General features: G+C 51.0%; 8 protein-coding genes across 8 annotated transcripts; 2 read left to right on the top strand and 6 right to left on the bottom strand.

Moving 5' to 3' along the window:
* Nucleotides 1-241: 241 nt before the first annotated feature.
* On the top strand, nucleotides 242-5,201 carry SMC1 (Structural maintenance of chromosomes protein 1; the record flags this gene model as incomplete). The annotated part of the gene is made up of 22 exons (XM_036777876.1): nucleotides 242-285; nucleotides 335-634; nucleotides 749-1,109; nucleotides 1,160-1,393; nucleotides 1,440-1,611; nucleotides 1,678-1,747; nucleotides 1,819-1,996; nucleotides 2,053-2,141; nucleotides 2,204-2,340; nucleotides 2,409-2,542; nucleotides 2,602-2,839; nucleotides 2,886-2,987; nucleotides 3,043-3,182; nucleotides 3,238-3,327; nucleotides 3,385-3,593; nucleotides 3,644-3,929; nucleotides 3,994-4,233; nucleotides 4,286-4,383; nucleotides 4,437-4,544; nucleotides 4,601-4,727; nucleotides 4,780-5,121; nucleotides 5,181-5,201. 22 exons carry the CDS (start codon nucleotides 242-244, stop codon nucleotides 5,199-5,201), a joined length of 3,720 nt encoding a protein of 1,239 aa, XP_036629304.1.
* Nucleotides 5,202-5,441: 240 nt separating this feature from the next.
* On the bottom strand, nucleotides 5,442-11,116 carry PC9H_008361 (uncharacterized protein; the record flags this gene model as incomplete). The annotated part of the gene is made up of 4 exons (XM_036777875.1): nucleotides 5,442-5,884; nucleotides 5,937-8,008; nucleotides 8,065-10,276; nucleotides 10,339-11,116. The coding sequence occupies 4 exons, from the start codon at nucleotides 11,114-11,116 to the stop codon at nucleotides 5,442-5,444; spliced, it is 5,505 nt and encodes a 1,834-aa protein (XP_036629303.1).
* Nucleotides 11,117-11,779: 663 nt separating this feature from the next.
* On the bottom strand, nucleotides 11,780-15,775 carry PC9H_008360 (uncharacterized protein; the record flags this gene model as incomplete). Its single annotated transcript, XM_036777874.1, has 20 exons — nucleotides 11,780-12,241; nucleotides 12,306-12,479; nucleotides 12,535-12,635; nucleotides 12,690-12,723; nucleotides 12,773-12,799; nucleotides 12,849-12,905; nucleotides 12,959-12,987; nucleotides 13,050-13,227; nucleotides 13,288-13,374; nucleotides 13,428-13,667; nucleotides 13,722-13,821; nucleotides 13,933-13,967; nucleotides 14,013-14,065; nucleotides 14,123-14,246; nucleotides 14,345-14,388; nucleotides 14,447-14,611; nucleotides 14,667-14,744; nucleotides 14,794-14,955; nucleotides 15,013-15,567; nucleotides 15,631-15,775. The coding sequence occupies 20 exons, from the start codon at nucleotides 15,773-15,775 to the stop codon at nucleotides 11,780-11,782; spliced, it is 2,850 nt and encodes a 949-aa protein (XP_036629302.1).
* Nucleotides 15,776-16,130: 355 nt separating this feature from the next.
* Nucleotides 16,131-17,248, bottom strand: PC9H_008359 (uncharacterized protein; the record flags this gene model as incomplete). The annotated part of the gene is made up of 7 exons (XM_036777873.1): nucleotides 16,131-16,333; nucleotides 16,383-16,612; nucleotides 16,673-16,751; nucleotides 16,813-16,892; nucleotides 16,945-17,026; nucleotides 17,078-17,112; nucleotides 17,169-17,248. The coding sequence occupies 7 exons, from the start codon at nucleotides 17,246-17,248 to the stop codon at nucleotides 16,131-16,133; spliced, it is 789 nt and encodes a 262-aa protein (XP_036629301.1).
* A 485-nt stretch (nucleotides 17,249-17,733) lies between these two features.
* PC9H_008358 (uncharacterized protein) lies at nucleotides 17,734-18,953 on the bottom strand (the record flags this gene model as incomplete). The annotated part of the gene is made up of 7 exons (XM_036777872.1): nucleotides 17,734-18,000; nucleotides 18,050-18,211; nucleotides 18,265-18,339; nucleotides 18,394-18,471; nucleotides 18,534-18,658; nucleotides 18,712-18,837; nucleotides 18,893-18,953. 7 exons carry the CDS (start codon nucleotides 18,951-18,953, stop codon nucleotides 17,734-17,736), a joined length of 894 nt encoding a protein of 297 aa, XP_036629300.1.
* Nucleotides 18,954-20,017: 1,064 nt separating this feature from the next.
* On the bottom strand, nucleotides 20,018-21,598 carry PC9H_008357 (uncharacterized protein; the record flags this gene model as incomplete). Its single annotated transcript, XM_036777871.1, has 11 exons — nucleotides 20,018-20,058; nucleotides 20,117-20,136; nucleotides 20,229-20,334; nucleotides 20,395-20,436; nucleotides 20,505-20,688; nucleotides 20,756-20,847; nucleotides 20,900-21,043; nucleotides 21,102-21,192; nucleotides 21,241-21,310; nucleotides 21,379-21,466; nucleotides 21,541-21,598. The coding sequence occupies 11 exons, from the start codon at nucleotides 21,596-21,598 to the stop codon at nucleotides 20,018-20,020; spliced, it is 936 nt and encodes a 311-aa protein (XP_036629299.1).
* A 743-nt stretch (nucleotides 21,599-22,341) lies between these two features.
* Nucleotides 22,342-23,256, bottom strand: RPS6 (40S ribosomal protein S6; the record flags this gene model as incomplete). The annotated part of the gene is made up of 5 exons (XM_036777870.1): nucleotides 22,342-22,411; nucleotides 22,458-22,568; nucleotides 22,622-23,077; nucleotides 23,130-23,181; nucleotides 23,238-23,256. 5 exons carry the CDS (start codon nucleotides 23,254-23,256, stop codon nucleotides 22,342-22,344), a joined length of 708 nt encoding a protein of 235 aa, XP_036629298.1.
* Nucleotides 23,257-23,616: 360 nt separating this feature from the next.
* On the top strand, nucleotides 23,617-24,244 carry RPS13 (ribosomal 40S subunit protein S13; the record flags this gene model as incomplete). The annotated part of the gene is made up of 3 exons (XM_036777869.1): nucleotides 23,617-23,650; nucleotides 23,708-23,908; nucleotides 24,024-24,244. The coding sequence occupies 3 exons, from the start codon at nucleotides 23,617-23,619 to the stop codon at nucleotides 24,242-24,244; spliced, it is 456 nt and encodes a 151-aa protein (XP_036629297.1).
* Nucleotides 24,245-25,170: the final 926 nt, after the last annotated feature.

Raw genomic sequence — 25,170 nt, 5'->3', positions numbered from 1 at the left:
TCACCAGCTTATTTCAACAAAATATGCATAGGCTATGGTACATATATATACGTGCGTGCGAGACAAAGGCACAAAGGCTGAAAGGGAGGAGACAGGGGATAGGAGATGCACGTGCTCTCGCAGATGGACCGTGGATAAACTACCTCTATCGTCTGGAATTTGAACTTAGGAGTCAGGTCACGCGGAAATCACTCTCCTGACGGGCAGCCGCACGCGAAAGCGTTCCGTTCTTCGTTTCGCGATGCCTCTCATTCAAATAGAGCTCTGCGATTTCAAGTCGTACAGGTAAGTCCATCTACCTAGATATATGCTCTATTTGCTAGATAAAAAGCAGAGGCCACCAAACAATCGGTCCGTTCAAGAACTTCACATCCGTGATTGGGCCCAATGGCGCAGGCAAATCGAATCTCATGGACGCGATATCGTTCGTTCTGGGAGTAAAGAGTGCTCAACTCCGGAGTAGCCAGCTGAAGGATCTTGTGTATCGCGGCAGGCGCCTTGGTCGGAATGGTGCAGAAGGCTCTGAAGCACAAGAGGAGGACGAGGAGGGAGAGGGAGAGGGGACGGCCAAGAAGGCCTGGGTCATGGCCGTGTACACAGATGCAGAAGAGAAAGAGTGGAAATTCCAGCGAACGTGAGTGTCTCCTCTACCCTTCAGACAACTCTTTCTCGTCAGGAAGTGGCGTTCGAAGGATGGTCCTCTTAGAGCGCGGATTCGCAACTGACCCATTGTCAACGCGAATTACAGGATATCGACCACGGGGGCCTCTGAATACAAACTCAACAACAAAGTCGTCACATACACCGCCTACAATGCCGCGCTTGTCTCACACAACATCCTGGTGAAAGCGAAGAACTTCCTCGTCTTCCAGGGCGACGTCGAGGCAGTCGCCTCGCAGTCGCCGCGCGAGCTCTCCAGACTCATTGAACAGATTAGCGGGTCGCTCGAACTCGCGGCGGAGTACGAGAAGGCGAAGGAGGCGCAGGACCGCGCGACGGAGAACGCGACGTTCAATTTCACGAAACGGAGAGGTATAGCGGGGGAAATCAAGCAGTACAAGGAGCAGAAGGGGGAGGCAGAGCGGTTCGAGGCACTGTGCCAGCAGAAGGTGCGAAATCGCGCTGGGTGTTCGTAACGCTTTGCCTGATACTGCGGTAGGATGAACTGATACTGCGACGAATCCTGTACAAGCTCTATCATATTGAAGAGGCTATTGACGACAACACGCGTGAGATCAACTCCCAGAACAGAACACTCGCAGGTCTTCGTGAGCAACAACGCGTCCACGACGAAGCTTTGGAAGCGGCACGCGCTGAACAAGCAAAGGCGCGCACAAGCGTCATGCAGAAGGAGAAGAAGATTAAGAAAGCAGAGAAAGCGTTAGAAGCCAAGGTAGAAACCAGCCGCACAGTTCGCCCGTAATTGACATTGCTTTCAGCGACCCGAGCTCGTAGCGATAGACGCACAGATAAGCCACTCCACCAGGAAGCTCAACAATGCGCAGAAGAACCGCGAAGAATTAGAGAAGAGCAGGGATGCGCTGCAAAGCAAGGTTGATGCTCTTCAGAAAGAGCTGGTGAGTGTGAAGAAAGCTGCCAAAGCTGCGCAAGGTATGACTTTCGCTGGTTTCCATGTTCCATGTTCTGAACGATGTTTCATTGCGACCCTACGATCAGAGGCACAAAGACAGGCCTCTGAACACAATATGGCCTTAAGTGAAGAGAGTTTAGAGGAGTATCGCCAACTGTACGTCCGCCAAGCCGCCTATGTCGCAGCAGTCCCCTCGTGCTTACGCACCTTATTCTTTTGAACGGCAGCAAAGCGCAAGCTAATCTTCTTGCTATCGACGAGCGCCAGTCTCTAGAGTCTTTGACTCGAGAAGAGAAAACCACCGCCCGTTCACTGAATCAGCTTCAGCAAAAGTACGAGGGATTCAGCGAAAGGAGGGAGAAGGTCGCTGAAGACGGAAAGGCGCAGAGCGCGAGGAAGGCAGAGGTAAGTCCAATCTATGAACGCTACACTTTAATCAATTGACGGGACGTTGGACTTAGTTGGACGAGAGACTTTCCGCGCTTCAGAACGACCTCTCGAAGACCAAGCAAGAGCTGGACAATCAGCAGTCCGAAAGGACAAAAATCGCGTTCGTCCCCCCTGTCGTCCGGCTTGCCTTACTCCAGTTGACCCGTCACTTCATCTCACCAGCCAACTCGAGGCCGAAGCGAATGAGAAGCTCCAGACGGTGTACGGCCAGCTTCTCCAAGCTGGCGTAGACAGGAATGAGTCGGAGAGGGAGACAAAACTGAAGGAGACGCTGACGAATCTGCAGCGAATCTTCCCTGGTGCGTTGTGCTCCCTAGTCGGCTCCACGAAGCGCGCCGATGGTTTATAATATTTATGATTCTGCCAGGTGTGCGAGGCCGGGTCATCGACCTCTGCAAGCCTACACAAAGGAAGTACGAAACGGCGGTGTCTGTGGTTTTAGGCCGCAATATTGACGCTGTGGTGGTTGATGAGGAGAGGACCGCGATTGACTGCATCGAAGTACGTATGCGCCTTCGTTGGGAACTGTTCAACCCCACAATGTCAATTCCTCTATACAGTACATGCGTAACCAAAGAGCGGGACAAGCGACGTTTATTCCTTTGGATACCATCCAAGTCAAGCCTATCAACGACAAGTTCCGGTCTTTCGCCAAAGGGGCACGGCTAGCGGTGGATGTCATTCAGTATGAACCGGCCGTTGAGCGGGCTATGCATCATGCTTGTGGTAATGCACTCGTTTGCGACACCATGGAGGTCGCAAGGTATGTCTGCTACGAGAAGGGGCAGGAAGTGAAAGGTACTTCTGGGATTTTGGACTATGTAACACTGCTGATTCTCTGTAGCTGTGACGATCGAGGGCACGATCATCCATAAGAGTGGTTTGATCACCGGTGGCCGAAGCACGCACAATTCGTCAAAGAAATGGGACGAGAAAGACGTTCAAGGTATGGGGTTTCCCGGACATTCTCTGGTTCCTCTGACCGGACGTTTTGCTGCCAGGGCTTACTCGAGTGCGAGATGGTTTGATGGCGCAACTCCGAGAATTGAGCAAGCAAAAACCTCGCACCAAGACAGATGAGAATCTACTGGCAGAGCTATCGCGTCTCGAGTCCGCAATAACGATCGCGAGGGATGATTTGGTGAGCGGAACGCAATCCCATGCGCTTTGTGTCTCATCTTGCTGCGTTCTGCCAGAGCGCGACGCGGCTCCGAATCAACGGTCTCAAAGACGAACTCAAGCACCTAGACAGAGAGTTGAAGACGCTGTCACCACAACTCAAAGCTGTATGTCTCGTCACGACCCATTCCCAGAAATGATACTGACGTCCCATATCACAAAAGGCCCAAAGTACCCACGACCGAGTTACAGCTCAGATCGAACAGCTGCAAGCTATAGTCAACGCCGCCGAAGACGAAGTCTTCGCATCATTCTGCGACAAGATCCAGGTTGCGAATATTCGGGAATACGAAGAACGCCAACTCAAACTCGCGCAAGAGGAGAGCGAGGCAAGGCTGCGGTTTGATACGCAGATTGCTCGCTTGACGCATCAGTAAGGAGGTGTCAACACGCACTCGTTTCTCCTTTGCTGATCTACCGTAGATCGGAATTCGAGACAGAACACTTAACTGGTGTTATAGAACGGCTTTCTCGGCTGGATGACATCACATCGACTGAGCAAATCAGCATTTCCAAGCTCGAAGACCAGAAGCAAGCCCTACAGGAGCAGATCGATGAAGCAGAATCTGCACTCGTCAACATGCGCCAGGATCTCGCTGCATCGACTGAAATACTGGATGAGAAGACGAAGGAAGTAGAGAATGTGAAGCGGACCACATCCAAGGCAGGCAGAGCCTTGGACGCCGCTTTGAAAGAAATTACTATGAGGGTGCGTAGCTCCGCCTGGGCTTGCGTCGTTGCGTACTTCATCATCTGAGGACGGTTATGTCCAGAATGACGAGATAGAGAAATTGGCCCTCGAGAGGTCAAGCATCTACCGCAAATGTCGCTTGGAGGAAGTCAAATTACCGTTACTGCAGGGGCATCTACGCAATGTACCGATGGAAGAGAACCTGCGCGACGAAATGGCCATGGATGTAGACGAAGAAGGCGATGGGACCCAGCCAGTCCGCCAGTCCCATGATTACGGTATTGAAGTTGACTTTGGCGAACTAGAAGATGACGAGAGAGAAGTTCGTGATCGCCTCTTCTTCTGGAAGCAAGTACTCATGCGTTTCGCGTCAGGATGGTTCGCCTGCAAAAGCTGCAGAGTTTGATGCGCAAATCGCAAAATTGAGCACCGACATCGAGCGCATGGCCCCTAACTTAAAAGCAATGGAAAGGCGAGTTCTTGCGACAATTCTATTTTGTCTTTACATTAACTCCGCGCCCGCAGGCTTGACGATGTCGAGCAGAAGTTGACTGAAACCGAGAGGGAAGCTGAGAAGGCCCGGAAGGAATCTAAGTCTGCTCGCGACCAGTTCACGGATGTCAAAAAGAGAAGGTAAGCGCGATACGCCCCCCAGGCCATACAGATCTAATTGCCTCGGTGTCGTACAGATGCGAATTATTCAACAAAGCTTACAATCACATATCGGAGCGTATCGACCAAGTGTACAAGGATTTAACAAAGGGGAAGGCAGCTCCAATGGGTGGCGTTGCATATTTGAGTCTGGAAGACAGCGAAGTTAGTAATCGGCCTCTCAAACTTAGGAACATAAACTCACACCACCCTGCAGGAGCCATATGCAGGCGGAATCAAATACCATGCTATGCCACCGATGAAGCGTTTCAGAGACATGGAGCAACTCTCTGGTGGAGAGAAAACTGTCGCTGCACTTGCCTTGCTGTTTGCTATCCACAGTTACCAGCCCGCCCCCTTCTTTGTCTTGGACGAAGTAGACGCGGCACTGGACAACACCAACGTCGCTAAAATAGCCAACTATATCCGCACACACGCATCGGATACCTTCCAATTCATCGTCATCAGCTTGAAGGGCTCTCTATACGAACGAGGCAATTCTCTTGTTGGCATCTATAGGGATCAAGACGTTAACAGTTCACGAACGCTGACTTTAGACGTAAGTCACATTGTCCTCTTTCTCTTTCTGACTCCACCCACTCAAACATCTCGATATAGTTGACACAATATGACGATTAATTGCACCTATATCCAAGTTATCTTTATTTGCTGTGTTTTCCGTCCTGCATATCCTGTATCAATATGAATCCATTACTAATGTTTCACCAAAATGTTGTAGTACTAATGAGAATTATACAAAATGCCAAAAGAAATGCAAATATGCTGCGAGATGAGAAGCAAACCGAGTCTAGTGTAATGTGTAGCTCTGAACGGACCGCGAATAAGATAACAATACATAGAGTGTGAGTCAATAAAAAATTACGACTGCGGGCGAGCCGTGTGGGGGCGAGAAGAAAAAGCCATTGCGAAGTCCACCTCCTCGTCGCCACCGAGAGTTGACTGTCGGCTCATCGGGGTTTGAAGGGCAAATTCTTGGCGTAAAGTAACATCCTCAAAGTAAGAATCTACGATAGACATATTCCCAGGTGTCATTTGATCCTGCAAAGGAGGGACCGGGAAATCTGAGAGACCAGACATACGAGACCCGTCCGAGCTGGTCATGTAGCTGACCCGGCTGAGGACTGTGCTAGGAGGTTGCAAACTGGCGTTGGATACTACACGGACGGTAGCCTCCTCAGCATTAGGTTGAGCCGAGGATCCTGGATGCGTGATGTATGAGGATAGATGTTGGGAGAAGCGGCGGTCCTCCGAGGTGCTTGGAGGGGTAGGAACAGCCTCAACGATGCCAATTCGAAAGCGGGCTAACATGAGGAAATGAGTTTGTGCAGAGGAGATTTACTCGGCAAGACTTACCGGTGAGATCCGCGTCTTCGTCTTCTTCACCATCGTCCATTAGTTGTTCTCCTTCAGCCGAGCCCTCGACGTCCTCAGGAATAGTTGTAGAAGGACGAAAGGCCTGCATACGAACATGATCACCGTTGTCGGCTATTCCTTGGGAAGGCTCCAGTACGAATCTTGATTCCGTAGGTCGAGAGCTCGCCGATAGAATTGATGACGAATCGTCACCTAATTCCATCCCCATCTCTGCCACTAGCATATTAAGCTCCTCTAGCTCCTCGCCCACACGTCGCACTAGGCTTGTCAAGCCACTGCTGGCTGTTCGATGCCTTGAGGGTGCAATATTTGCATCCCAAGACACATGTCCCGTGTAAGCAGACGACGACTGGGCGGCACTCATGCCGGATTGAAATGATTGCTGTCTTCCGGTGTCGGGTCGGTAAAACAGGTCTCTGAAATGTTCAAGATCGTCGGAGTTGCGGCTGAGCAGTCGGGGGGAAGGGCGAGGAGAAGAACTTTCAGAAGTTATGGGTGAAGTAACGATGGGCGATGTCGGAAGCATCGATCCTGTGCTGCTTTCTGAGGTATCCCTAGATATTTGACTTCGGCGGCTTTCAGGCTCTGGAAGGGCATCGGTCTGCGATGACGATGCCTGCAGGGAAGTTTCTAAAACTTCCGGAATCTGCAAAGAAGCTTGTCGATGCATAGGTCGGGATGCGTCATATTGAACAGGTTCACGATGCGTCTCTCGCGGGCTTTGGGAGCCTGTTGAGGCAACGATTCTGGGGTCAGGTTGATGACTCCCTTCCGAAAAACTTCGTTCGCCTTCATCCTCGTTCGAAACACTGTAACCTTCACTGATCCTTGAAAGGTGGTCGCGACTATCTTCAACAGCCATGGCGAGGGTTTCCCCCAGCGCAACAGTATCGAATATATTCCTCGAATTTCGGGCAAACTTCCCGAGTTGTCGTATCCGTGGATCTGTATCAGGGGCGTCGTTCGAAGTACCTCGCACAAGAGTCTCGCTATTTACGATAGGAGAGTAGCGAATTTCTTCAGGTAGTACTTCCCGCACGACTCCAGCAGCCACTGGGGCCCACATTGTAGCCTGAGGCGAGACCTCACTATCAGGTCGAGGATGCCCAATGATTTTCGGGCTGCCTTGGTAGGAGTCCCTTTGCTGGGCGAAAGGATGTCTCGAACCGATCTGAAGAGAATCGGGGGCGCCAGAATGCGCGTCCGATGCGCGTTTGGTGACGTAACGCTGGTCCGATAGATTAGCTGGAGGAGCAGGAGGCACATATGTGTGATGATAGACATTTGGCACAGTCTGCGCGTACGGGTGATCACGTAGTCTGATCGAGTCACGGTCGAGGTCGCTCCCGGGGGTGGATATAGCTATCCCTACACCTTCGACAGGACCGCTCTCCGCCGTTCCATGGCCGTGGCTTGAGTTAGTGAAACCATAGCTGGGAGTAGGGGACGCGCTGGGGTGGGGAAGAACTGTTGCCGGGTCCGCGAGCCGGATCACCTGCGTCGTATCGCTTCTCAACGCACGTTCCAGGCCGACGGCAGGGGGATGCTCTGTCTCAGGTGTGGCTGTGGTACTATCTCCTCCTGGGATACCGCACAAGGCCGCTGTACCCATCGCAATCTTATCGAGAGCCGTCTTTGACCACGAGCCGTTCCGTGAATGATTTTGCGAGCCAGTTCGAGAGTGGGTCGATTTGCTCATCGTCTGCGAGAAAGAATGCGATGGTCTATGGGCAGTGGATTGGGAACCACCAGATGGCCGCCCCGTTGAATCAGTAGCCGTATGCGATTGGCTCAAGCTACGCTTTCGGATGCCTGTCGAGATAGGTAGAATATCTTGATTACCCAACAGGGAACGCGCCGCAAGATATTCAAGTTTACTATCTTTCCCGTGGCTACTCTGACCCTTCGCATCGTTTCCCTTGACTTTCTTCGAGACCGACTTGCTCCGTGATCTAGATAGACTACGGGAGCGTTGATTCTGAAACGACTTTTGCGCTTGAGCCTGCCATTTCCGCCGCTGGTGTTCAAGAATTTGCCCTTCTGCCAGGACCCTGGTGCACGATTGATATTAATAACACTCCTTACAAAGGCAACTGATCACACTCACGTCATCAAAGAGGGCACCGGACTAGGAAGGGCTAAATCATCCAGCGCCCAGCTTTTTGGACGGCTTGGTTTCGTATTCGGTTTAATGATAACAACCGCGGGCGCTGGCATTGGGTGGGAGGTCTCTACTTTTGTCCCTGTGATGGGATTGGCCGTGGCTGGTCGGGCGCTCGAGGAAGGCAATGTCAAACCTCTTGCTCTTGAACCACTCACATCAGCTGTCGCCGGTCGTCCAGTCATTCTCTCCTTGCCCTTCCGATCAGCTATCACGCTTTCCTGATGTCCTAATCGAAGATCTGCTAGCGAGCGTGAATGTGCAAGGACACGAGATTCCAGAGTTTGAGAGCCATCAGCTCGATTGACGAAGTCTCTCGCAACTGGGCTTCCAGGCGGACTGACAATGCGACGAGAGCCTGAGCTTGGACCAACTATAGATTCTCCTTTCTCGTAATAGGGATCATCACCTCGGAGCCGCAGTCGCGGTTTGGGTAGGAAAAGGGCGTCGCACCACGTTTCAGCGGAGAGCCATCGATCCAAACCTCTGGGGAATGCATGATGTGGGCTATTGGGTACTGATTTCTGCTTAATTATATTGATAGGTCGGGGTACATGTCTTGTGTCCTCAGGTGCCTTTGACTTCGACGGGTTTCGCGTATGAGGTAGTTTCTGATTGGTAGAGGCAGCAGACGAACGAGACGATTGGCCTGATAAGGAGCCAGATGCCGATGAACCAGACGCGCGAAGATTAGGCGTCGACATTGACAACTTCAGTCGATTACGGATATTATGTAGGTGTTGGAGGGGGTGTGGCAGAAGGAGGGCGCGTGAAGGGGATTGTGTTTGAGAAGGAGAGTTAGGTTTAGATTGGGGGGAAACGGGTCTTCGCAGAGATCGTGGTGAGTAGCTTTCTTGACTGTCAGAATGAGAGTGCGGCTGTGAGGAATCGCTATGAGGGGGCGGTGGGAGAAGATGTGGATGAGTTTGCAGATGCAGATGGGCAGTTGGATGTGTATGGGGGCCAGATAGCGGCGATGAATGTTGGGACGGTGCTGTGAATGTCAGCTTTGGTGGGCGTGATGTCGAACCGGTGAGATCAGTTTCATCGACACGGGAAGTCTCTCCCGGACTAGATGGGAAAGTGAAGGCGCGCACGTTGGCATACGGATGCACCGGTTGCCGACTCCTTGAACCTGCTGGCCTTCCCCTTCTTCCTTCATCGTCGGCTTCAGCTTCACTTCGGATTACTTCAGCCGCCCTCGAACTCGGTGATGGTTTCCAGACATCTTCCTCCCCAATATTCTCTTTCTCCCTGTTCTTTCCATGCCTTCTGCCAAACCCGCCCATGTCCACCCGGGGGCTAATACGACCGGTGGATGGCGACGCGACCTGAAATTGCGATAAAGGCAGGACATTGCTCGATGAGTGTAACGGCAATGGAGGGATAGGATCGCTCGCGGAACCCCCCGGCTGTGTTCCTGGAGTGCTACTTCGGAAAGAACTTCCTCGAGCAGATGTGGGAGTCGACAACAAGGTAGCATAGTAAGTGTTGTAATATGCTTCCGAATCTGCATCGACATTATCACCGTCAGACGGAATGTTGTCCGTGCCCACGCCACTCTTATTGTCAGCAGCGTTGGTACTTGCAAGAGAATTCCCCGTGTCCGTGCGAGCATCTTTCCCTACACTCGAGCTAACAATGTCGTTGTCGGAGGCGTCCAGGTCGGCACCCGGCATGTTCTTTTCGTCGCCAATGTATATCACGTCGCCGTCGTACTGTGTAGCTAAGGGACGAACTTGCACTCGATACGCATCGCGGACGTCGTTCCTCGCGAGATCGGATTTTGAGGACTTCACCTTTAGCCGTTGATCCCCAGGCACCTTCCCTTCCCGCTCTTTCCCCTTCCCCTTGAACCCAAGCGACCCACTAAACAAGCTAGCCAGACTCAGACGAGGATTACCCACGGCGCCATCCCTCCCCATCACCGAATTCGTGTCCCTCGAAAAACGACCGAATGCCTCGTTCACAGTACCATGCCCAGTACCGGGAGGCGACGAAATAACCGAGTAAGTCTGGGGAGGTGACGCAGTGAATATTGAATACTGAGTTGGTGGCGAAGCGCTCGTGATACTGTCGGTGGTGTCGGTGTCTCGATGGTGATGTGAGTAATTAAGATGGAACAATGAAAGAGGATTTGCAGGATTTGCAGCAACACCTATTGCATACGTTATCTATGAGCATGCGATAGGAAGATGTCAACGATGGAGAGTGGCCCACCAGGTTTGGAATTCTGGGAAGAACTTGTTCTCAGTGCAGGGACTGGTGCCTCGCCAATTCCCCCATGCCCACTAGAAACCGTTGCCCTTCGCGTGGTTGAACTGATAGTCGCTGCCGGTCTTGAAGTGGATGAGATGGCACGAGGACGGAGGCCCTTGTCCTCACTTGACGACCATCCCTGAGTCGAGACTGGTGGTGCAGACAAAGGAAGTACCGGATGTGTCGCAGACGGAAGCGGGGTGTTGAAGTCGGTTTCCTCGTCGTTGCTAGAGGCGTACGAGTAGCCGTACCGTGCCCTCAAATCCATGTCCCCACGCACAATTTCCTCGCTCTCGTCCTCTTCAACATCAGTCTCGCCGAAGTCAGGCATCATGGAGTGTTGTTGGGTGCGGAGGTGCTGGTGATTGTCTCTCCCGAAGATGCTCCCAAGGCCATCCTCGCTGCTTGTATATCGACTCTGAAGGCCCGTATCCTCTCCAGATCCTCTCACCGAACTTTCGCCAGCCTTCACAACTTCCCGAAACTCCACCCCATCTTCCCTTCTCTTCCTCCGAGAGGTGTACGCGGGTGCCGACCTCGGCTCATTCGACGGTGGTGGTTCGTACGGGCCATTGTACGGTATGTACCACTCTTCTTCCTCTCCGTATTCTCCCTTTTGCGCGGGATTCGTTGTGGTGGTAGAATGAGCGTGTCCCTGCGGGGGTTTGATTCCGAGACCGAGCCGGGAAAGACTAGATCGGAAGCGCAGCTGCGGATATTGTTCCCGTTTTCGCGCCATGGATCTTTCAGGCGTCGGTCACTGTCGTTGAGGACGGCATTCAGGATGTCTTCGTGAGTGAGTCCATGTAACCTTTGATCTTTTCCCAAGCCGTATTGGTTTTTTTCGATCAGAACGCCTTCCATATTCGGTCTGGCCAGGGCACGTGGAATTTCCCGCGACGCCTTTGGGTACTGGCCCCATGGTTCTCGAAACATAAAACTCGAAAGTACCCCGAGTTTCAAGGAGCATCGAGTGCCTCCTGACATAGTAAGGCACGAAACAGGCGATGGGTACGGGTCCGAAGCAATATCAAGAACGCTGTAAGCAATGGCGAGTATTATAAGCTACCTCTTTCTGTTAACCATGATTTCGGAATGCATCACATCAACTTCACCGGTGCTGTCTAGCCATCAAGGAGAACACAGCATGAGACACGGAAGCAAAGTTTTAGTGATCCAGTCCTTAGGCTCTCGTGGCGCCCGAAATTAAAATAGCAGCACCCACTGTTACGGCCAGAATGCCGACGTTCAAAGGAAACGCATTTATTTATCAGATTACATGCCTCCCACCATTATATTTAGCGTAGTCTTCGTGATCTGCAGAAAGGCTCTCAGGATTGGGTGTATATTCATGTTACCTGATGGATAACCCACATTAAGTTCACCTCCATTCATATCCTATTCACAAGCCTTCGAACGCGGATTCCATTACAGCCTTCTGTTGCGCAGCGTACAACTTTCCCACTCCAGGCGCAGGAAGTGCACTCTCCTTCCTTCCGCGATACTGTAACTCAACATCCTTCCTCCCCATCACCTCCAACACATGTTGTATCCTAGTAGACACATGCGTCCATGCACCCTGGTTCCTCGGCTCTTCTTGAAGATACACGAACTCCCTCGCATTGGCATACCGCCCTAGCACTCGCTCGACATGGTGGAAGGGGAACGGAGACAGCTCCTCGATCCGCACGAAGGCCACCTTATCGTCGAGACCACGCGCTTGCCGCTCTTTGATGAGCTCGTAGTATATTTTCCCGGAAATTAGCACGACCCGCTCGACTTGTTCGGGGTTAACGGCTGGATCGTTCAAGACGGGCTTGAACTTGTTCTCGCCGGTGAGTTCAGAAAGAGGGGAGGAAGCAGCCTGGGATACAGGAAAATGCATCAGAGGGGGGAACGAATGTGATAAATAAAATGGAATTGGTTACCGCAAGACGCAGGAGACCCTTGGGTGACGCAACAACTAATGGCTTGCGGTAGTTGCGCTTTATTTGCCGTCTTAGGAGATGGAAGTATTGTGCCGAAGTTGTAGGGAAGACCACGTGCATGTTCACGTTCGCCTCGGGCGAGTCCTTGTTGTACACATACGGGTCGTTGGAAAGCTATTGGACAGGTCAGAAAGTGCACGGTTGTCCAACGGTAGAAAGAAAAGCCAACTTGAAGCATGCGTTCGATTCGGGAAGAAGAGTGCTCCGGGCCAGCCCCGTCTAGGCCGTGAGGAAGCAGAAGAACCATGCCACTCTGCTTCAACCATTTAGCTATGATATCGAACGGTCAGAAAAAAGTCCCAGGTAGGCTGCAATGTGTCTTACTTTCTGCGGAAGAAATGAATGTGTCGATGATGATCTACAACCATGTTAATACTACGGTGGACAATAAATTCGCAGTCACCCACTTGAGCGCCGTTGAAGAAGTCCCCGAACTAGGAAAGCGCGTAAACCACATGCAGGAAACAGCTCATAACAACTCACTTGTGCCTCCCAAATTGGCAGTAGGTTCGGCCGTTCCCAGCTAGCACCATACTCGAACTAGAAAGAAGATAAGTCCACAGTTATGACATCCCGACGCGATCTTAACGTACGCCTAACACAGCCATCTCACTGAGGGAACCTAGAAGATAAACACACGTAGATGAGCAACAAGACGTTGAATGATTTCACCCAATTACTCACTGTTCGCGAGCTCAAGTTTGCCGGGTGCATCAAGCTGGTCGTTGAGTGGTACAATGGTTCCTTCGGTCTTCTGGTTGACCAGCATAGCATGACGGTGACTAAATGTTCCTCTGCCGACGTCCTGCCCAGAGATCCTAACGTCGGTGCCTTCGAGCATGAGCGACCCAAAGGCCATGGCCTAAATCCATCATGTCGCATGTCGCGTCAGCGGCCCAAAACAATCAGAAGGCACGCGCACCTCTGCCGTTGCCCAGTCCAGTCCCTTCTCGTTCTTGATATTCTGCAGGCGGTTCTTCACGTGCCTTTGCAGTTTTGGATGAATATCCTACGGTCGCGCAATTCAGAGCAGACCGGCGTGTATGACAGGGAGCCACGTACGAAGTCCGAGGGAGTCGCCACACTGGCCGAACCGACACGAACCAACACGTCCTTAGCGACACCGGTCTCAGGGTTTCTATTTGCTTCTTCGCTAGCAGGCCAGACCATTCCCTTCCAATTCTCCTCAAGCATAGAGGCAGAAGGCCCGTAGGTAGCTGACTTCGCTAATTCTTCGTTGAGGTAGGCCTTGTAAGACTCCCGAACTTGAGCAGCATCGCGGGCATCAATGACCTCCTCCGCCTAGGGACAATGTGTCAGAAAGTTTAGTACCGACGCAGAATACGGCAGCCGTACAATTAACTTGTCTTCGTAGAGTTGAGGGACGGAGCGCCTTGAACGAATCTTCTCATACATCAGTGGGCTCGTGAAGTCAGGTACGTCCAATTCGTTGTGCCTTGCGTAAATGTTCAGCACTGCAGCGCTCCGCCCACAGATGAAATATGACGACTTACCCCCTATGAAAGCATCAGCATCGACGCAGAAACGAGATGAACAAGGCACTCACCATCGCCTGTAAACAAGCAGATCGACGATGATATCCTACTGAAATGAGACAACGAAAAAAGGAGACGTCAAGCAGCAAACCTTGCGGAAGTGATCACGGTATTTGATCGCAATATCCATAGCACGTGCGACATCTATCAATCCAAGTCAACGAAGGCTTCGAGATATTCGCTTTCCATTCGTGTACATACCTTCAGGATAGTCTCCGTTAACATGGAGGATCGGGGCGTTGATCATCTTGCCAACATCAGAACAATACAATGACGATCGACCGCTGCTCGCCGGCGTAGTATATCCAATACTAGACGGCATGAACTTTCTACATTTAAGGCCGCCACCAAAACACTCACTTATTGCTACACTCAGACTTTAGCGACGGTCAAACGCGATGGAACAGGAAGAACTTACTCAACTACGAGATGCACACTGCCTCCACTGGTAAAGTGAGGGAGATTGCCTGGTTGATAATTAGCACTAAGACTAACGACATGTAATCCGCGGAATGGAAGACGAACTTAGACCCAAAGTTTCCATAATCACGCCTTGACCTGTGAAGCTAGCATCCCCATGCAATTGGACGCACATAGCCTTGTCACCCAATTTGCAGTCGCTAGGCGACGTCTTGAGGAGAGTGTATTGCTTGGCCCGCGTCTTGCCCAAAGCCACAGAATTGACAGCCTCTAAATGAAGGAACTCTGATATAAGAAATGCTCAGCGTTTACCACCGTCACTTACCGAGATGGGAAGGGTTCGGCTGCAGAGACACCTTGATAGGGTCACTAGCACCCTCATAATGTAGAGTGGGTGAAGCGACTAGGGAAATCGTCACAAGTGTACACAGATACAGCCACTGGAACCCTACCTAAGTGGCTCAATACATCCCCCTCAGCGCCCAGGTCCTCAGGAATCTCAAAACCGCCCTTAATCTTATGGAATAAAGCAGCAGGCGAATACTTTAACAAATCTGTCAGAAGGTTAAGTCGGCCACGGTGGGGCATCGCAAGCACGATGTGTTGTATACCGCCTAAAGAAATTGACGATATTATTCCAAGGAAGAAAGCAGGTATAGTTGATCACCAACCACGAGCAGCAAGCGAGAACAACGAGTCCAGAGCGGGAAGCATAGATTCGCCACCTTCGAGCCCGTAGCGCTTCAAATTAGGGAACTTCAATTGCAGGAAATGATCCAAAACTTCGCTCCTTGCAAGGAGTTCGTGGATGCGCCGTTTCTTCTGCTTATCCACGTCGTTGTTGGTGTTTGCGGCGCGGGACTCGAGGAAATGCGAGAACCATAGCCTCTCGCTTTTTGACGGGGAGTGCATGTATTCGTACGCGATAGGCCCCACGTACACCGTTCGCAGGTGTCGCACAATTTCTTCAAGCGTCCACCATTGCTCCGTGTCAGCACTAGCGCCCTGGTACCCCACAGGCTTCGTCCACACGATCCCATTTACGTCGTACTTCTGAGATGGATCGGTAAGGCCGTAGCGTGCCGGATCTAGAGCGGCGACTTCTTCTCGATGCAAGATATCAAGGGGGTCAATGCGGGCTGCGCGGTGTCCGTGAGTGCGCATCGAGTCCACATAGCGCAGCAACGGGGCGTTCTTGGTCCTGTTCTGCAGCTGTGCCTCGGTGTCTATATGTGAGAATGTTTAATACATTCCTCGATGGTGATCACAGGGCGCCGCAACCCGCTCACAGTCTGGAACAACGAACTCTCGAGGTTTCCTGAAACCAAAAGATTCGTCGTGATAGAACCTGATGCCCGCAACACGCCCCAGGGCTGGTGCCCCCGCGGTCTGTCGCCCGAATCGTACAGCTCGAAGCTGGTGTTGGGCCCTCATTCTCGGTTGTCGTGGATCCGGAAAGATGAGGGTATGAAGACAACCCGCAAAAATATGAGCCTTGCCTGACTATGTGTGCCTAGGGTCAATGGTGACCATTAAGAATTTGATGTCGAGGGGCGGGCGGAACTACGGACAACCACATCGCAAATATTGGCCGGCACGTGCTTCCTTTTACCCCGAAAGACTTTGAGTTAGACTACAATATGCGAAGACGCGACGAACACGCCGAAGTTGTCGAGGAAAGGTTGTCTTCAAAGTAAACAATGTAGCTTCTAATCAAAGCGCCGCTACATGCGGACATCTAATCAAGGGAGCCACATCTAAGCATCTGGTATAGATGATATATGATATATCACTCAATCCGGCCAGCAGAGAGCACTTCATCAGGAGTCTTCTCGCCCTTCACTACAGATTGCACGACACCCAAAGCTTGGGAAAAGTCCCGGAATAGGATGTGTCGGATTCCATGCGCCGTACAGTACGCAGCAAGGTCATTCTCACCATTGGGCTTCTCCTTCACGAATAACACGTCAGCGTGCTTCGCCGCTGACATATCTGCAACATGTGTGTCAGCGCAGATACCCCCTCGGCGAGCGCGACTCACCGGATACCCCGTCGCCAAAAAAGAACAGCATGGGCGGGTCAGGGAGATCACGGTAGGGGAGGATGGCCTGCGACTTGTCGTGCCCATATCCGCTCGTCGGGTGGCGGAATTTGATGCTCCATGTAGAGTCAGGATGGATGTCGACATCGTTCGAGATGATATCTATATCCTTCGCATCGTCCTCTCCCACAAGATTCGACAGGACTGCGCGAATGATGGGCGTCATTCCGCTGACGGTTACGGATATGAGCGGCGAAGAGGCAGATATAGGATCTTGGGCATCGGCATACCTGGAAACAATGATGACGGGAATGTCGTTGCCTTTGCACCACTTATAGAACTCCTTGAAGCCAGGATCTAACTCTATGTCTAAATAGGCGGACAGGTGAGCGCCCGATGCTCGACGATTTCGGGTGGGTTACTACCATACTCTTCCTCAAAATATCGATGCATTCGTCGAATTTGTGACCGTTGCTGCTGACGCTGTCCAGCATCTCATGGAACGCATCCCTAGGCATCCATTTGAAAATGCGTCATGATGCTTCCCATATCAAGGCCTTACCTGAAGGTGTACTTGCCTGACAAGATATCGAGATTACCAGCTCTGCGCTTCTCCTTGCCAAACCCCAGGTTATCCGTCATATCTGTCAAGATTCATCATCATATATACGTACACGAACGAAAGATGCGCTCACAGTCATTGGAATCGCAGGTGGTTATGGTTCCGTCCCTGCATGCGCCGATAAATTCTGTGCAGCGGCTTTACGCACTCGAGGCCCCACATACCAGTCGGAGAGCACCACGAATTTCTTATCCTTGTGGACAGGTGGATAGGGTAGTGTGCTTTCTGGTGCGTGTTCTGTCATTGCGAACCGTGGTACGATGCTCGGCCAAGGGTCAATCCCAATTTGAACGAAGATGGGAGTATGTAGTCAAGGAGCGACGTTATCTTATCATATTTATCGATCAAACGATCATAACATGCACTGACAGTGATCAGGGCGCGTATGCCCTCACACACGTGGCCGAAGCTTCACCGTCTCCAGGACAAAGATTGGGTTTTAAACAAGGTTCGGCAAAGTTTTGTAGGAAAAGATAAAAGATACAATTTCTATATGTTACTGTCTCTAGTAAGAAGGTATATAAATATATGTACAGAAATCATAGCATCGGAAGCTACGGTCTATGAGAAGCAAGATCAGCAAACAATTACATATCTTCAATAGCTAATTTGTACGGTAGTGCGGACGCAAAGGACTGGGACGTGGAACAAAGGTGTCTATGTAAAGCAACGATAGCAATAAACAATATCGGGAAAGGGGTGGCACCAGGCGCATCAAAGACGGATAATCTACCATTCGATGACAGAAGGGAAGAACTTGGCAATGAGGCTTTCGTAGTATGGCCTTAGTGTCGCCGGATTGCAGGGTTCGTCGCTTTTACTGTATAGATCGTAAGGGTTGAAAGCACGTACGGCCTCCAATATCTTTGTATCCTTGTCGTTTGTGATGTGGGAGTAGGCGTTTTCCCGGTGCCATGGGTAGAAACTGTGGTAGCGAATCATAGCTAACCCTTCTTCGGGGAGGGAGCATTGATCCTTGAGGACGTTGTAAAGATACTGGTAGGGACCATCAGCCGAAGTCCCAAGGGGGCGGAAAGTGACTTACCTCATCATGGCCCCAGGACAACATGACATTGTCGAGACCGCAATTGGGTTGGTAGATACCATATTCCGTAGAGTAGATGGGATCGTGGATATCAGGGTTGTTGGCAAACGTGTCGGGGTATATGATCTTATCTGAGAACTTGCATCCGACGACAAAGGTGTCCTTTACATCCATTAGACGATGAAACTGATAGCTGGACAAACAGGAATGCTCACCCCGACAACATCCCATTGTCCCTCAGAGCCAAGGATAAACAAAAGCTTGCCCAGATCGTGGACTAGACCAGTAACCTATGCATCGAACTTCAGTCCAGTCGTCTCCGAAGTTCGGTGGCCAAGACGAACCTGCATCCATTCAGGTTTCCCATCTCGACGTATGGCTTCGGCAGTCTGGAGCAAGTGCTCGATTTGAGATACACTAGTCTGGAACAGGGAATAACGCGTTAAACGGCGTTTCTGCAGCAAAGCCCGAGAAAGATACTCACGTCGGGATCGGACTCGTCTACAAGGGTGTTTAGGAGCTCCATAGCTTCCCAGACACTCATGCGAACACGCTCCCTGTTCTTGAAGTCGACGCGTGCCTTGATGTTGAACGCCATTGTTTGTTTTTCTAAAGCACAAGTGAGCCACGGCCATTCAGAGACGTATACGATATTCACGCACCGTGCTGTTCTTTGTAAAAGTTCTTGACGCGATCACATGCAGCATCGTAGTCGCGGAACTGAGCCTTGTCCTTCCCCTCATCGAATTCGGATTCCTCATTCCATAGTTTTCCCCGAAGCGCGTTGACTGGCGAAGGCGCTGATCAATACACGGTCGGATATAAGCGCATCATCGTACACACCATCGTCAATGGCATCAGAAGTGGTGTCGAGGTCGCGGCCGTCGCGTATGGCGGATGGCATGATGGATCGGCGAAGGAGGAAGAAGGGGATGAGACGGCGGAGGGGAGTATGATAGTGAGTCAAAGGCGTCTCGGCTTTTAAGCGTTTGGCACTGTCAAATGGCATGGAGTCAAATTTTTTCATAGAATCAGCGCGCCATCTACGATTCACCCGGCTCCAATAAAGAATTAATTGATTTTGGGTATGTCATAAAGGAGAACGAGCAAAAGCGCGGTTTCATTGCCTAATTCAGAGGAATCTACCAGCAGCAATCTTCCTCCGAAGTAACAGCGGCAATTGGAAGTACGGGTTTGGGCGTGATATTCCGTCCCCTGCACGTGGTTACCACATCAAAACAGGACCCAGGGCACAGTCGCGGCTGTAAGCGGCAGTGTCCATCATCATCGTGGCTGCTGCGATTCGCTTCCGTCCCCGTAGCAAACCGCTACGGAATCATGAAAAGCCGAATGTATGGGTCAAGATTATTTCTGGTATTTATTTTCGTATTTGTCTGGATCTACAGGCTCAGACGTGCCTTGCACAGCTAGGGCAATCCTTCCATGGATCATCGTAGTCATGCAGCCTTGAATGACTACAATTTCCCTCCCAAACGCTTCCCACATAGTACGCCCCAACTCATCCGGAGGAATTTATTTTCCCACATCGCCACACGAACATTCACTTCTCACTGGCAGTCTGCCCCCGACAGGCACCTTCTCGGTCGGTCTTGGTTGGTCTTGCAAGTCGAGGTGACGTGACAAGGTTCCAGACGGCTCATTCTTGTATCAACCGCCACGCCATGGTTGTCAAGCGGGGAGTTACATACTTACATACGGCTCCAGCCCCTTCAAGACGACGTATATGTAGCTCCAACTCCCCGTAAAAGGGCATCGAACATTCAAACATTGACGATTGTCGGCTCGCTTACCCTCCCAGGGACGATACTTCCAACACGCTTGCGTGCAACTAGAACTACCGCAAAGCTTAATTCACAGCGGAAGCAAATACGTTTGATTGAAGCTAGCTGCAGCACCGTCACATGGGACACTGGTACCGACGTTACGATACTCTCGTGCCCGAAACCGCTATAGCAGACTCGGCCAGTGGTCGAATCCAAGATCGACAGCTAGAATGGGCGAGCAAGGGTCAACATTAATGTGAATTTCCGTGGAACTAATACTTACGCCAGGGGGGAGTGATGAACCTACGGTGGCATGGCAGAGCGGTGCAAGTGTAGGTCAGCTTTGATATAGAGGCGGCAAACGGCGGCGGAAGTAACGTAAGTAACGGACTGACCTCTTCTGCTTTCCCGCCGCAGCCAGGCCATCAAGTTTCTCGATATCGCCGCTCTCGAGCTTCGTCGACGCATTGACAGCTCCAGACAGATTCGATGCGATGCGCGCTGGCATCGTCATCATCATCAGTACGTTGCATGATATTAACCAATTCGACATTTACTCACAAGGTGTAATGGACTTTGGCAGGACGACCATACCTTTAGCCACTACATCATTGATATCCCGTATGTCAATTAATAGATGCAACCATGCACATGTGAATGGACGAACTTACGGAGATAGCCAACGAGGACGTCTGCGGCCTGGAGGGAATGCTTTTTGGCAATATCCAAGACAGTTTCATCAGACAACAGCGGAGAGCCGGCGGAGCCCAAGGGTGAGTATGCCTCTGGGACGATATCTTTGGATCGGAGGTATTCTACCAGCTTATGTTGGGGGTTATAGACATGAAGCTCCAGCTATCGATATATCAAGGTTTAGCCTTCCAGAGTTTCATCCTCTGAAATGATAACCACTTTCACCTACCTGGTTTACGACAGGGATAATTTCCGCCGTGGGGAGTATCTCATCGAGCTTCTTCTGAGAGAAGTTGGACACACCGATAGACTTGACTTTCCCTGCAATTTCTCCTTGAACAATAGTGTTTGGCAGATTAGCCTTTCAACTTACCTTTTTGGACCATTGCTTCCATTTGCTTCCAGGTATCTTTCAAGTCCCAAGAATGGTCCACGTCGCGCTTCCCATCAGGGAGGAGAGGAAATATAGGATGATTTCCCTTCGGATTCAAAGGGACAGGCCAGTGAACGAGATACACTGCGAACACGGACGTAGGGTCAGCGTCTAGCAACGCGCCACATGTGCACCAACGCACGGTCAAGATAATCAGTCCCCAGGTTTGCCAGAGTCTGGTCGAGGCACTCCTCCACACGGGAGTGATACGTCCCCCACAGCTTGCTCGTAATCTATAGACTCAAATCAATGATCCGAGCCGCACGCTGGCAGACACTCACGAATATGTCAGACCTGGGAACGCCGGAGGCTCTGATACCATCGCCGACCTCTTTCTCGTTCCCATATCCCCTAAAGCATCACGGACGAGTCGTCAGAAGCAGACGGCAGTAATATTGATTCATGATACGAAACCATACCATGCGCAGTCGATATGTCTATATCCAGCTTCCTTCAGAGCAAATTCGACCGCGGCAGTTACTTCGTTTGACTTTGACTGCCAAGTACCTGCATCGTGGAGCATTACATTAAGTGAATCAGCGACCCTCGCCCATGCTATCGACGCACAATCTGCAACGCACCGAGTCCGATCGCGGGTATCTCCAGCCCGTTATTAAGCTTGACTAAAGGCGCAGACATGGCTGATTAGATTGTAGCGGATGATAAGTTGGAGCCAGGGAAAATCGTTGGCTACACCTGTGGTTTCTCTTTTATGTGGTTCATCAGCATCCTGGGGGGCCGTACGGTCCGCGAGCAAGATCACATGTAGGGAAGATAAGATGCTGTCAGTTGGTCGTGAAACGACGTAATTCAATTGGACGCCGTGCACATGGCGGCGGAGCACGCTACTACTTCCAGGTTGTAGTACTACGCTTTTCATGTTCGAGGCGCGCACACCCTGCGGCAGCAGCGATTAGTAACCTCAGTGAGCACGAGACAACGAAATGAACTCACGAATGAACTCAAAGAAGCACGGAAGCATCCCCTGCGACCATTCACATTGAACTAAAGAATCTATCGAATTCGAAGTCAAGTTCTGAGCCATTGGACAATCGAAGCCTCGCAAGACGTTATCGAATCCTGATCATGAAGACTGCTCAAGATGTTGAGAAAAATTAAGATTCACGACTTAAGAAGGAAATGAACACATTCTACTCAATAGCGCTTGTCATCGATCTCATCTTGCTAGGTATTCAGATACCTCGGAGTTGATACAGTATATCCCATAGCATAGAAGACATGTTGTATCATCGTAACAAAGCAATATGATTGTGACGGGCATGGTGCATACGAGAGGAAAGGGGAACTACAGATTAAGCATTCAAGCGGTCGTCCTGCACAAAAGGGTATCGGCATCGGTCCACTAGTATGAAGATGATGGCTTACTTATGGGATGCCTTGATAGCAGCTGCCTTCGCCTTCTTGTCTGCCACACGCTTGGCAATGAGGGCGCTACATACAATCAGCGATGTCATTGGAAAGCAGAAATAGCACATACTCGTATTCCGACTTTTGCTCCTTCTGGTGGTCAATTCTGCGACGCTTGAGGGCATTGAGATGACGGCGGCGTTGGAGGCGGACGGGGGTAACAAGTCGCTGGATTTTGGGTCTTAAGGGTACGGGTAAGTGTCACGTAGAGACAAGGCATGGATTTCGACCTACGCCTTGGTGTAGGGCTTAGCATCCTCCTTCTTTGCGCTCTTGACCTCTCTCCTGACAACGTATTTCCTGACATCGTCCTCCTTGCTCAAGTTGAAGAACTTTCTGATCTTCGTGGCTCGCTTAGGACCCAGGCGTTTGGGCTGGACGGAGTCAGTGAGTCCTGGGATCTCGGCGTCGCCCTGCTTAACGATGACCAACGAGAGGACGGCGATATCGGGGCCGACTATGCAACCACGGACGGATTTACGCTTGCGTTCACCAGTTCGGCGGATGCGGTAGCAGGAATGGCCGTCGGAGAGGAGGAGACGGACACGGTGGGGAAGGAGAACACCTTGCTTCATTGGGAAACCCTGCTTGTCGTTACCGCCAGTGATACGGAAAATGTAGCCCTTCCATTCATCGCCAATAGCGTCGGCTGCGACTTCTTGGGAGATCTTCTTGTCGTAGAAAATGCGACTGTACATGAATTGTCAGTTGCAGTATATCAGCAACGTTCCGTGATCCATACACTCGTCTTTCATCGTCGATATCGATGAGCTTTTGGTTCCCGGTTGCGGGATCTTCATTGGATGAATGAGTTATATATTGGAATCAAAACCATGTAACGATGGCTTACGGGCGATGTTGAGCTTCATGCTGTGGGTCCAATGAGCAAGATGAGCACTTGTACGCGCAAGAAACGACGAACCTTGAGGACTGGCTTGCTGGTCACCACGGGCGACGACCTCTTGTCGGGCTGGTGTAGGTTTTGGGATGGAGGCAACACGGACAAACAAAGATCTCGGTAGGTGGCTGCACCAAATTGGGCACTCGACTATACAGCTGTTTCAGCCACCTTCGGCAACTCGCGGCAGCCTCTGAAGATTTCGTCCTTCGTTGTGCTTCAACGTTGCCAACGACATCCTCAAGACATCTTCTCGACCACCACAAATTGTAAGTCGAGCTTTGATGATACGCACGACGAGGCTTGCTCACTTTCACGCGCAGAATCAGCCATGGGTCGCATGCACGCTCCCGGAAAGGGCATTTGTAGGCTCTAATCCCTTGATAATATTGGATCAGAAGTTCATTGAATGTATTGCCCAGCGTCCTCCGCTTTGCCTTATCGCAGAGCCCCTCCAACATGGTTGAAGACCACCCCGGACGATGTCATTGACCACATCATCAAGCTTGCTCGCAAGGGTTTGACCCCTTCGCAGATCGGTGTCACCCTCCGTGACTCCCATGGCATTCCCCAAGTCCGTTTCGTCACCGGAAACAAGATCCTCCGTATCCTCAAGTCCCATGGTGTGTGATGTACTCTGATCTGTTGACGCGCCTCTCATGCACTGCCGGTCTTGTCTGCTTCCCATCCTCGCTTTTACGCTGTGATTTCATCACATACCTTTTTGTTTGGGGATAGGATTGGGACCATCCATCCCTGAGGACCTTTGGCACCTCATCAAAAAGGCGGTCGCCGTCCGCAAGCACTTGGAAGTTAACCGCAAAGATAAGGACTCCAAGTTCCGCTTGATTCTTATCGAGTCTCGCATCCACCGTCTTGCTCGCTACTATAAAACCAAGCAGCAAATCCCTCCCACCTTCAAGTACGATTCGGCGACGGCTTCCACTTTGATCGCTTAAAAGGATGTTTCGGGAGTGAATAGCCTACTTTCGGAGAAGCGAATGTGTCCCATGAATTCTATGCTATGCCGCCAATACAATGATATGCTTTCATTCTGCAAGTTCATATGTGCTTGTCCGTCATCTTGTCAATGTACGTAGGCTCGTCGCCTAGAAGTAGGTCTTGACATGGGGTTGGGGCAAACTTTCAGACAGTTCAGTGCTTATCCATCCCCTGGCAAACGTGGGTAGAGCTCATATCCCATTGGGTATGGCCACCGTTCGCAATATCTTTGCCGAACACTACATATGCATTTCTCCAAGTGTCCAATCGAATGGCCATCGGTATGTATTATCTACGAGGCCGACGGAATCCCGGGATTTTCAGGCTATTCTTGGGCCAAACCTCGGTGGATGTAGTGTATGCTTTAGTGTATACGACAAGGGATCTTTACTAGTCCTGCCATTGTATGGGTGTAGGACATTGGTTTCAAATTTCTAGCCAGTGATAACAAGGCCGTCAATACGCCCGCGCCACATATTTCATTCAAATGATTCAATGCATTGTCCGTTTCTCCGGTGGTCGCCTTGTTCAGCCGCTTCACGCGTTAGATGATTCAGACGATTCTACTGGAAATATGAGCCTGCAACGTAGATGGAGATAGCGTTCCGTAACGGAATTGACTCCGTCGCGTTCCTGTAAGAGGTTCGCTGGCTGGATACAATGCGTAGCCAGAGGCGACGGGCTGCGACGGGGTGCCTTGCTTACAAGACTGTGAAATTTTGAAAGCTAACCCTGTTCCAATCTGACGTTCGATACAGAGTTTACTTCCCAGAATTAGCAAAGAACATACTTACCGATACCACCTTACGTTCGATACTGGTGAATTATGTATAATCGTGACACAGTACTCAGTATCCGAGTCCATTTTCCAGGAGTAAAAAGT

The sequence above is a fragment of the Pleurotus ostreatus genome (assembly GCF_014466165.1).
Source record: "Pleurotus ostreatus strain PC9 chromosome Unknown scaffold_6, whole genome shotgun sequence".
NCBI classification, from domain to species: Eukaryota; Fungi; Basidiomycota; class Agaricomycetes; order Agaricales; family Pleurotaceae; genus Pleurotus; species Pleurotus ostreatus.
The sequence above is the reverse complement of the archived record's forward strand: the minus strand, read 5'-3'. Positions and strand labels throughout refer to the sequence as shown.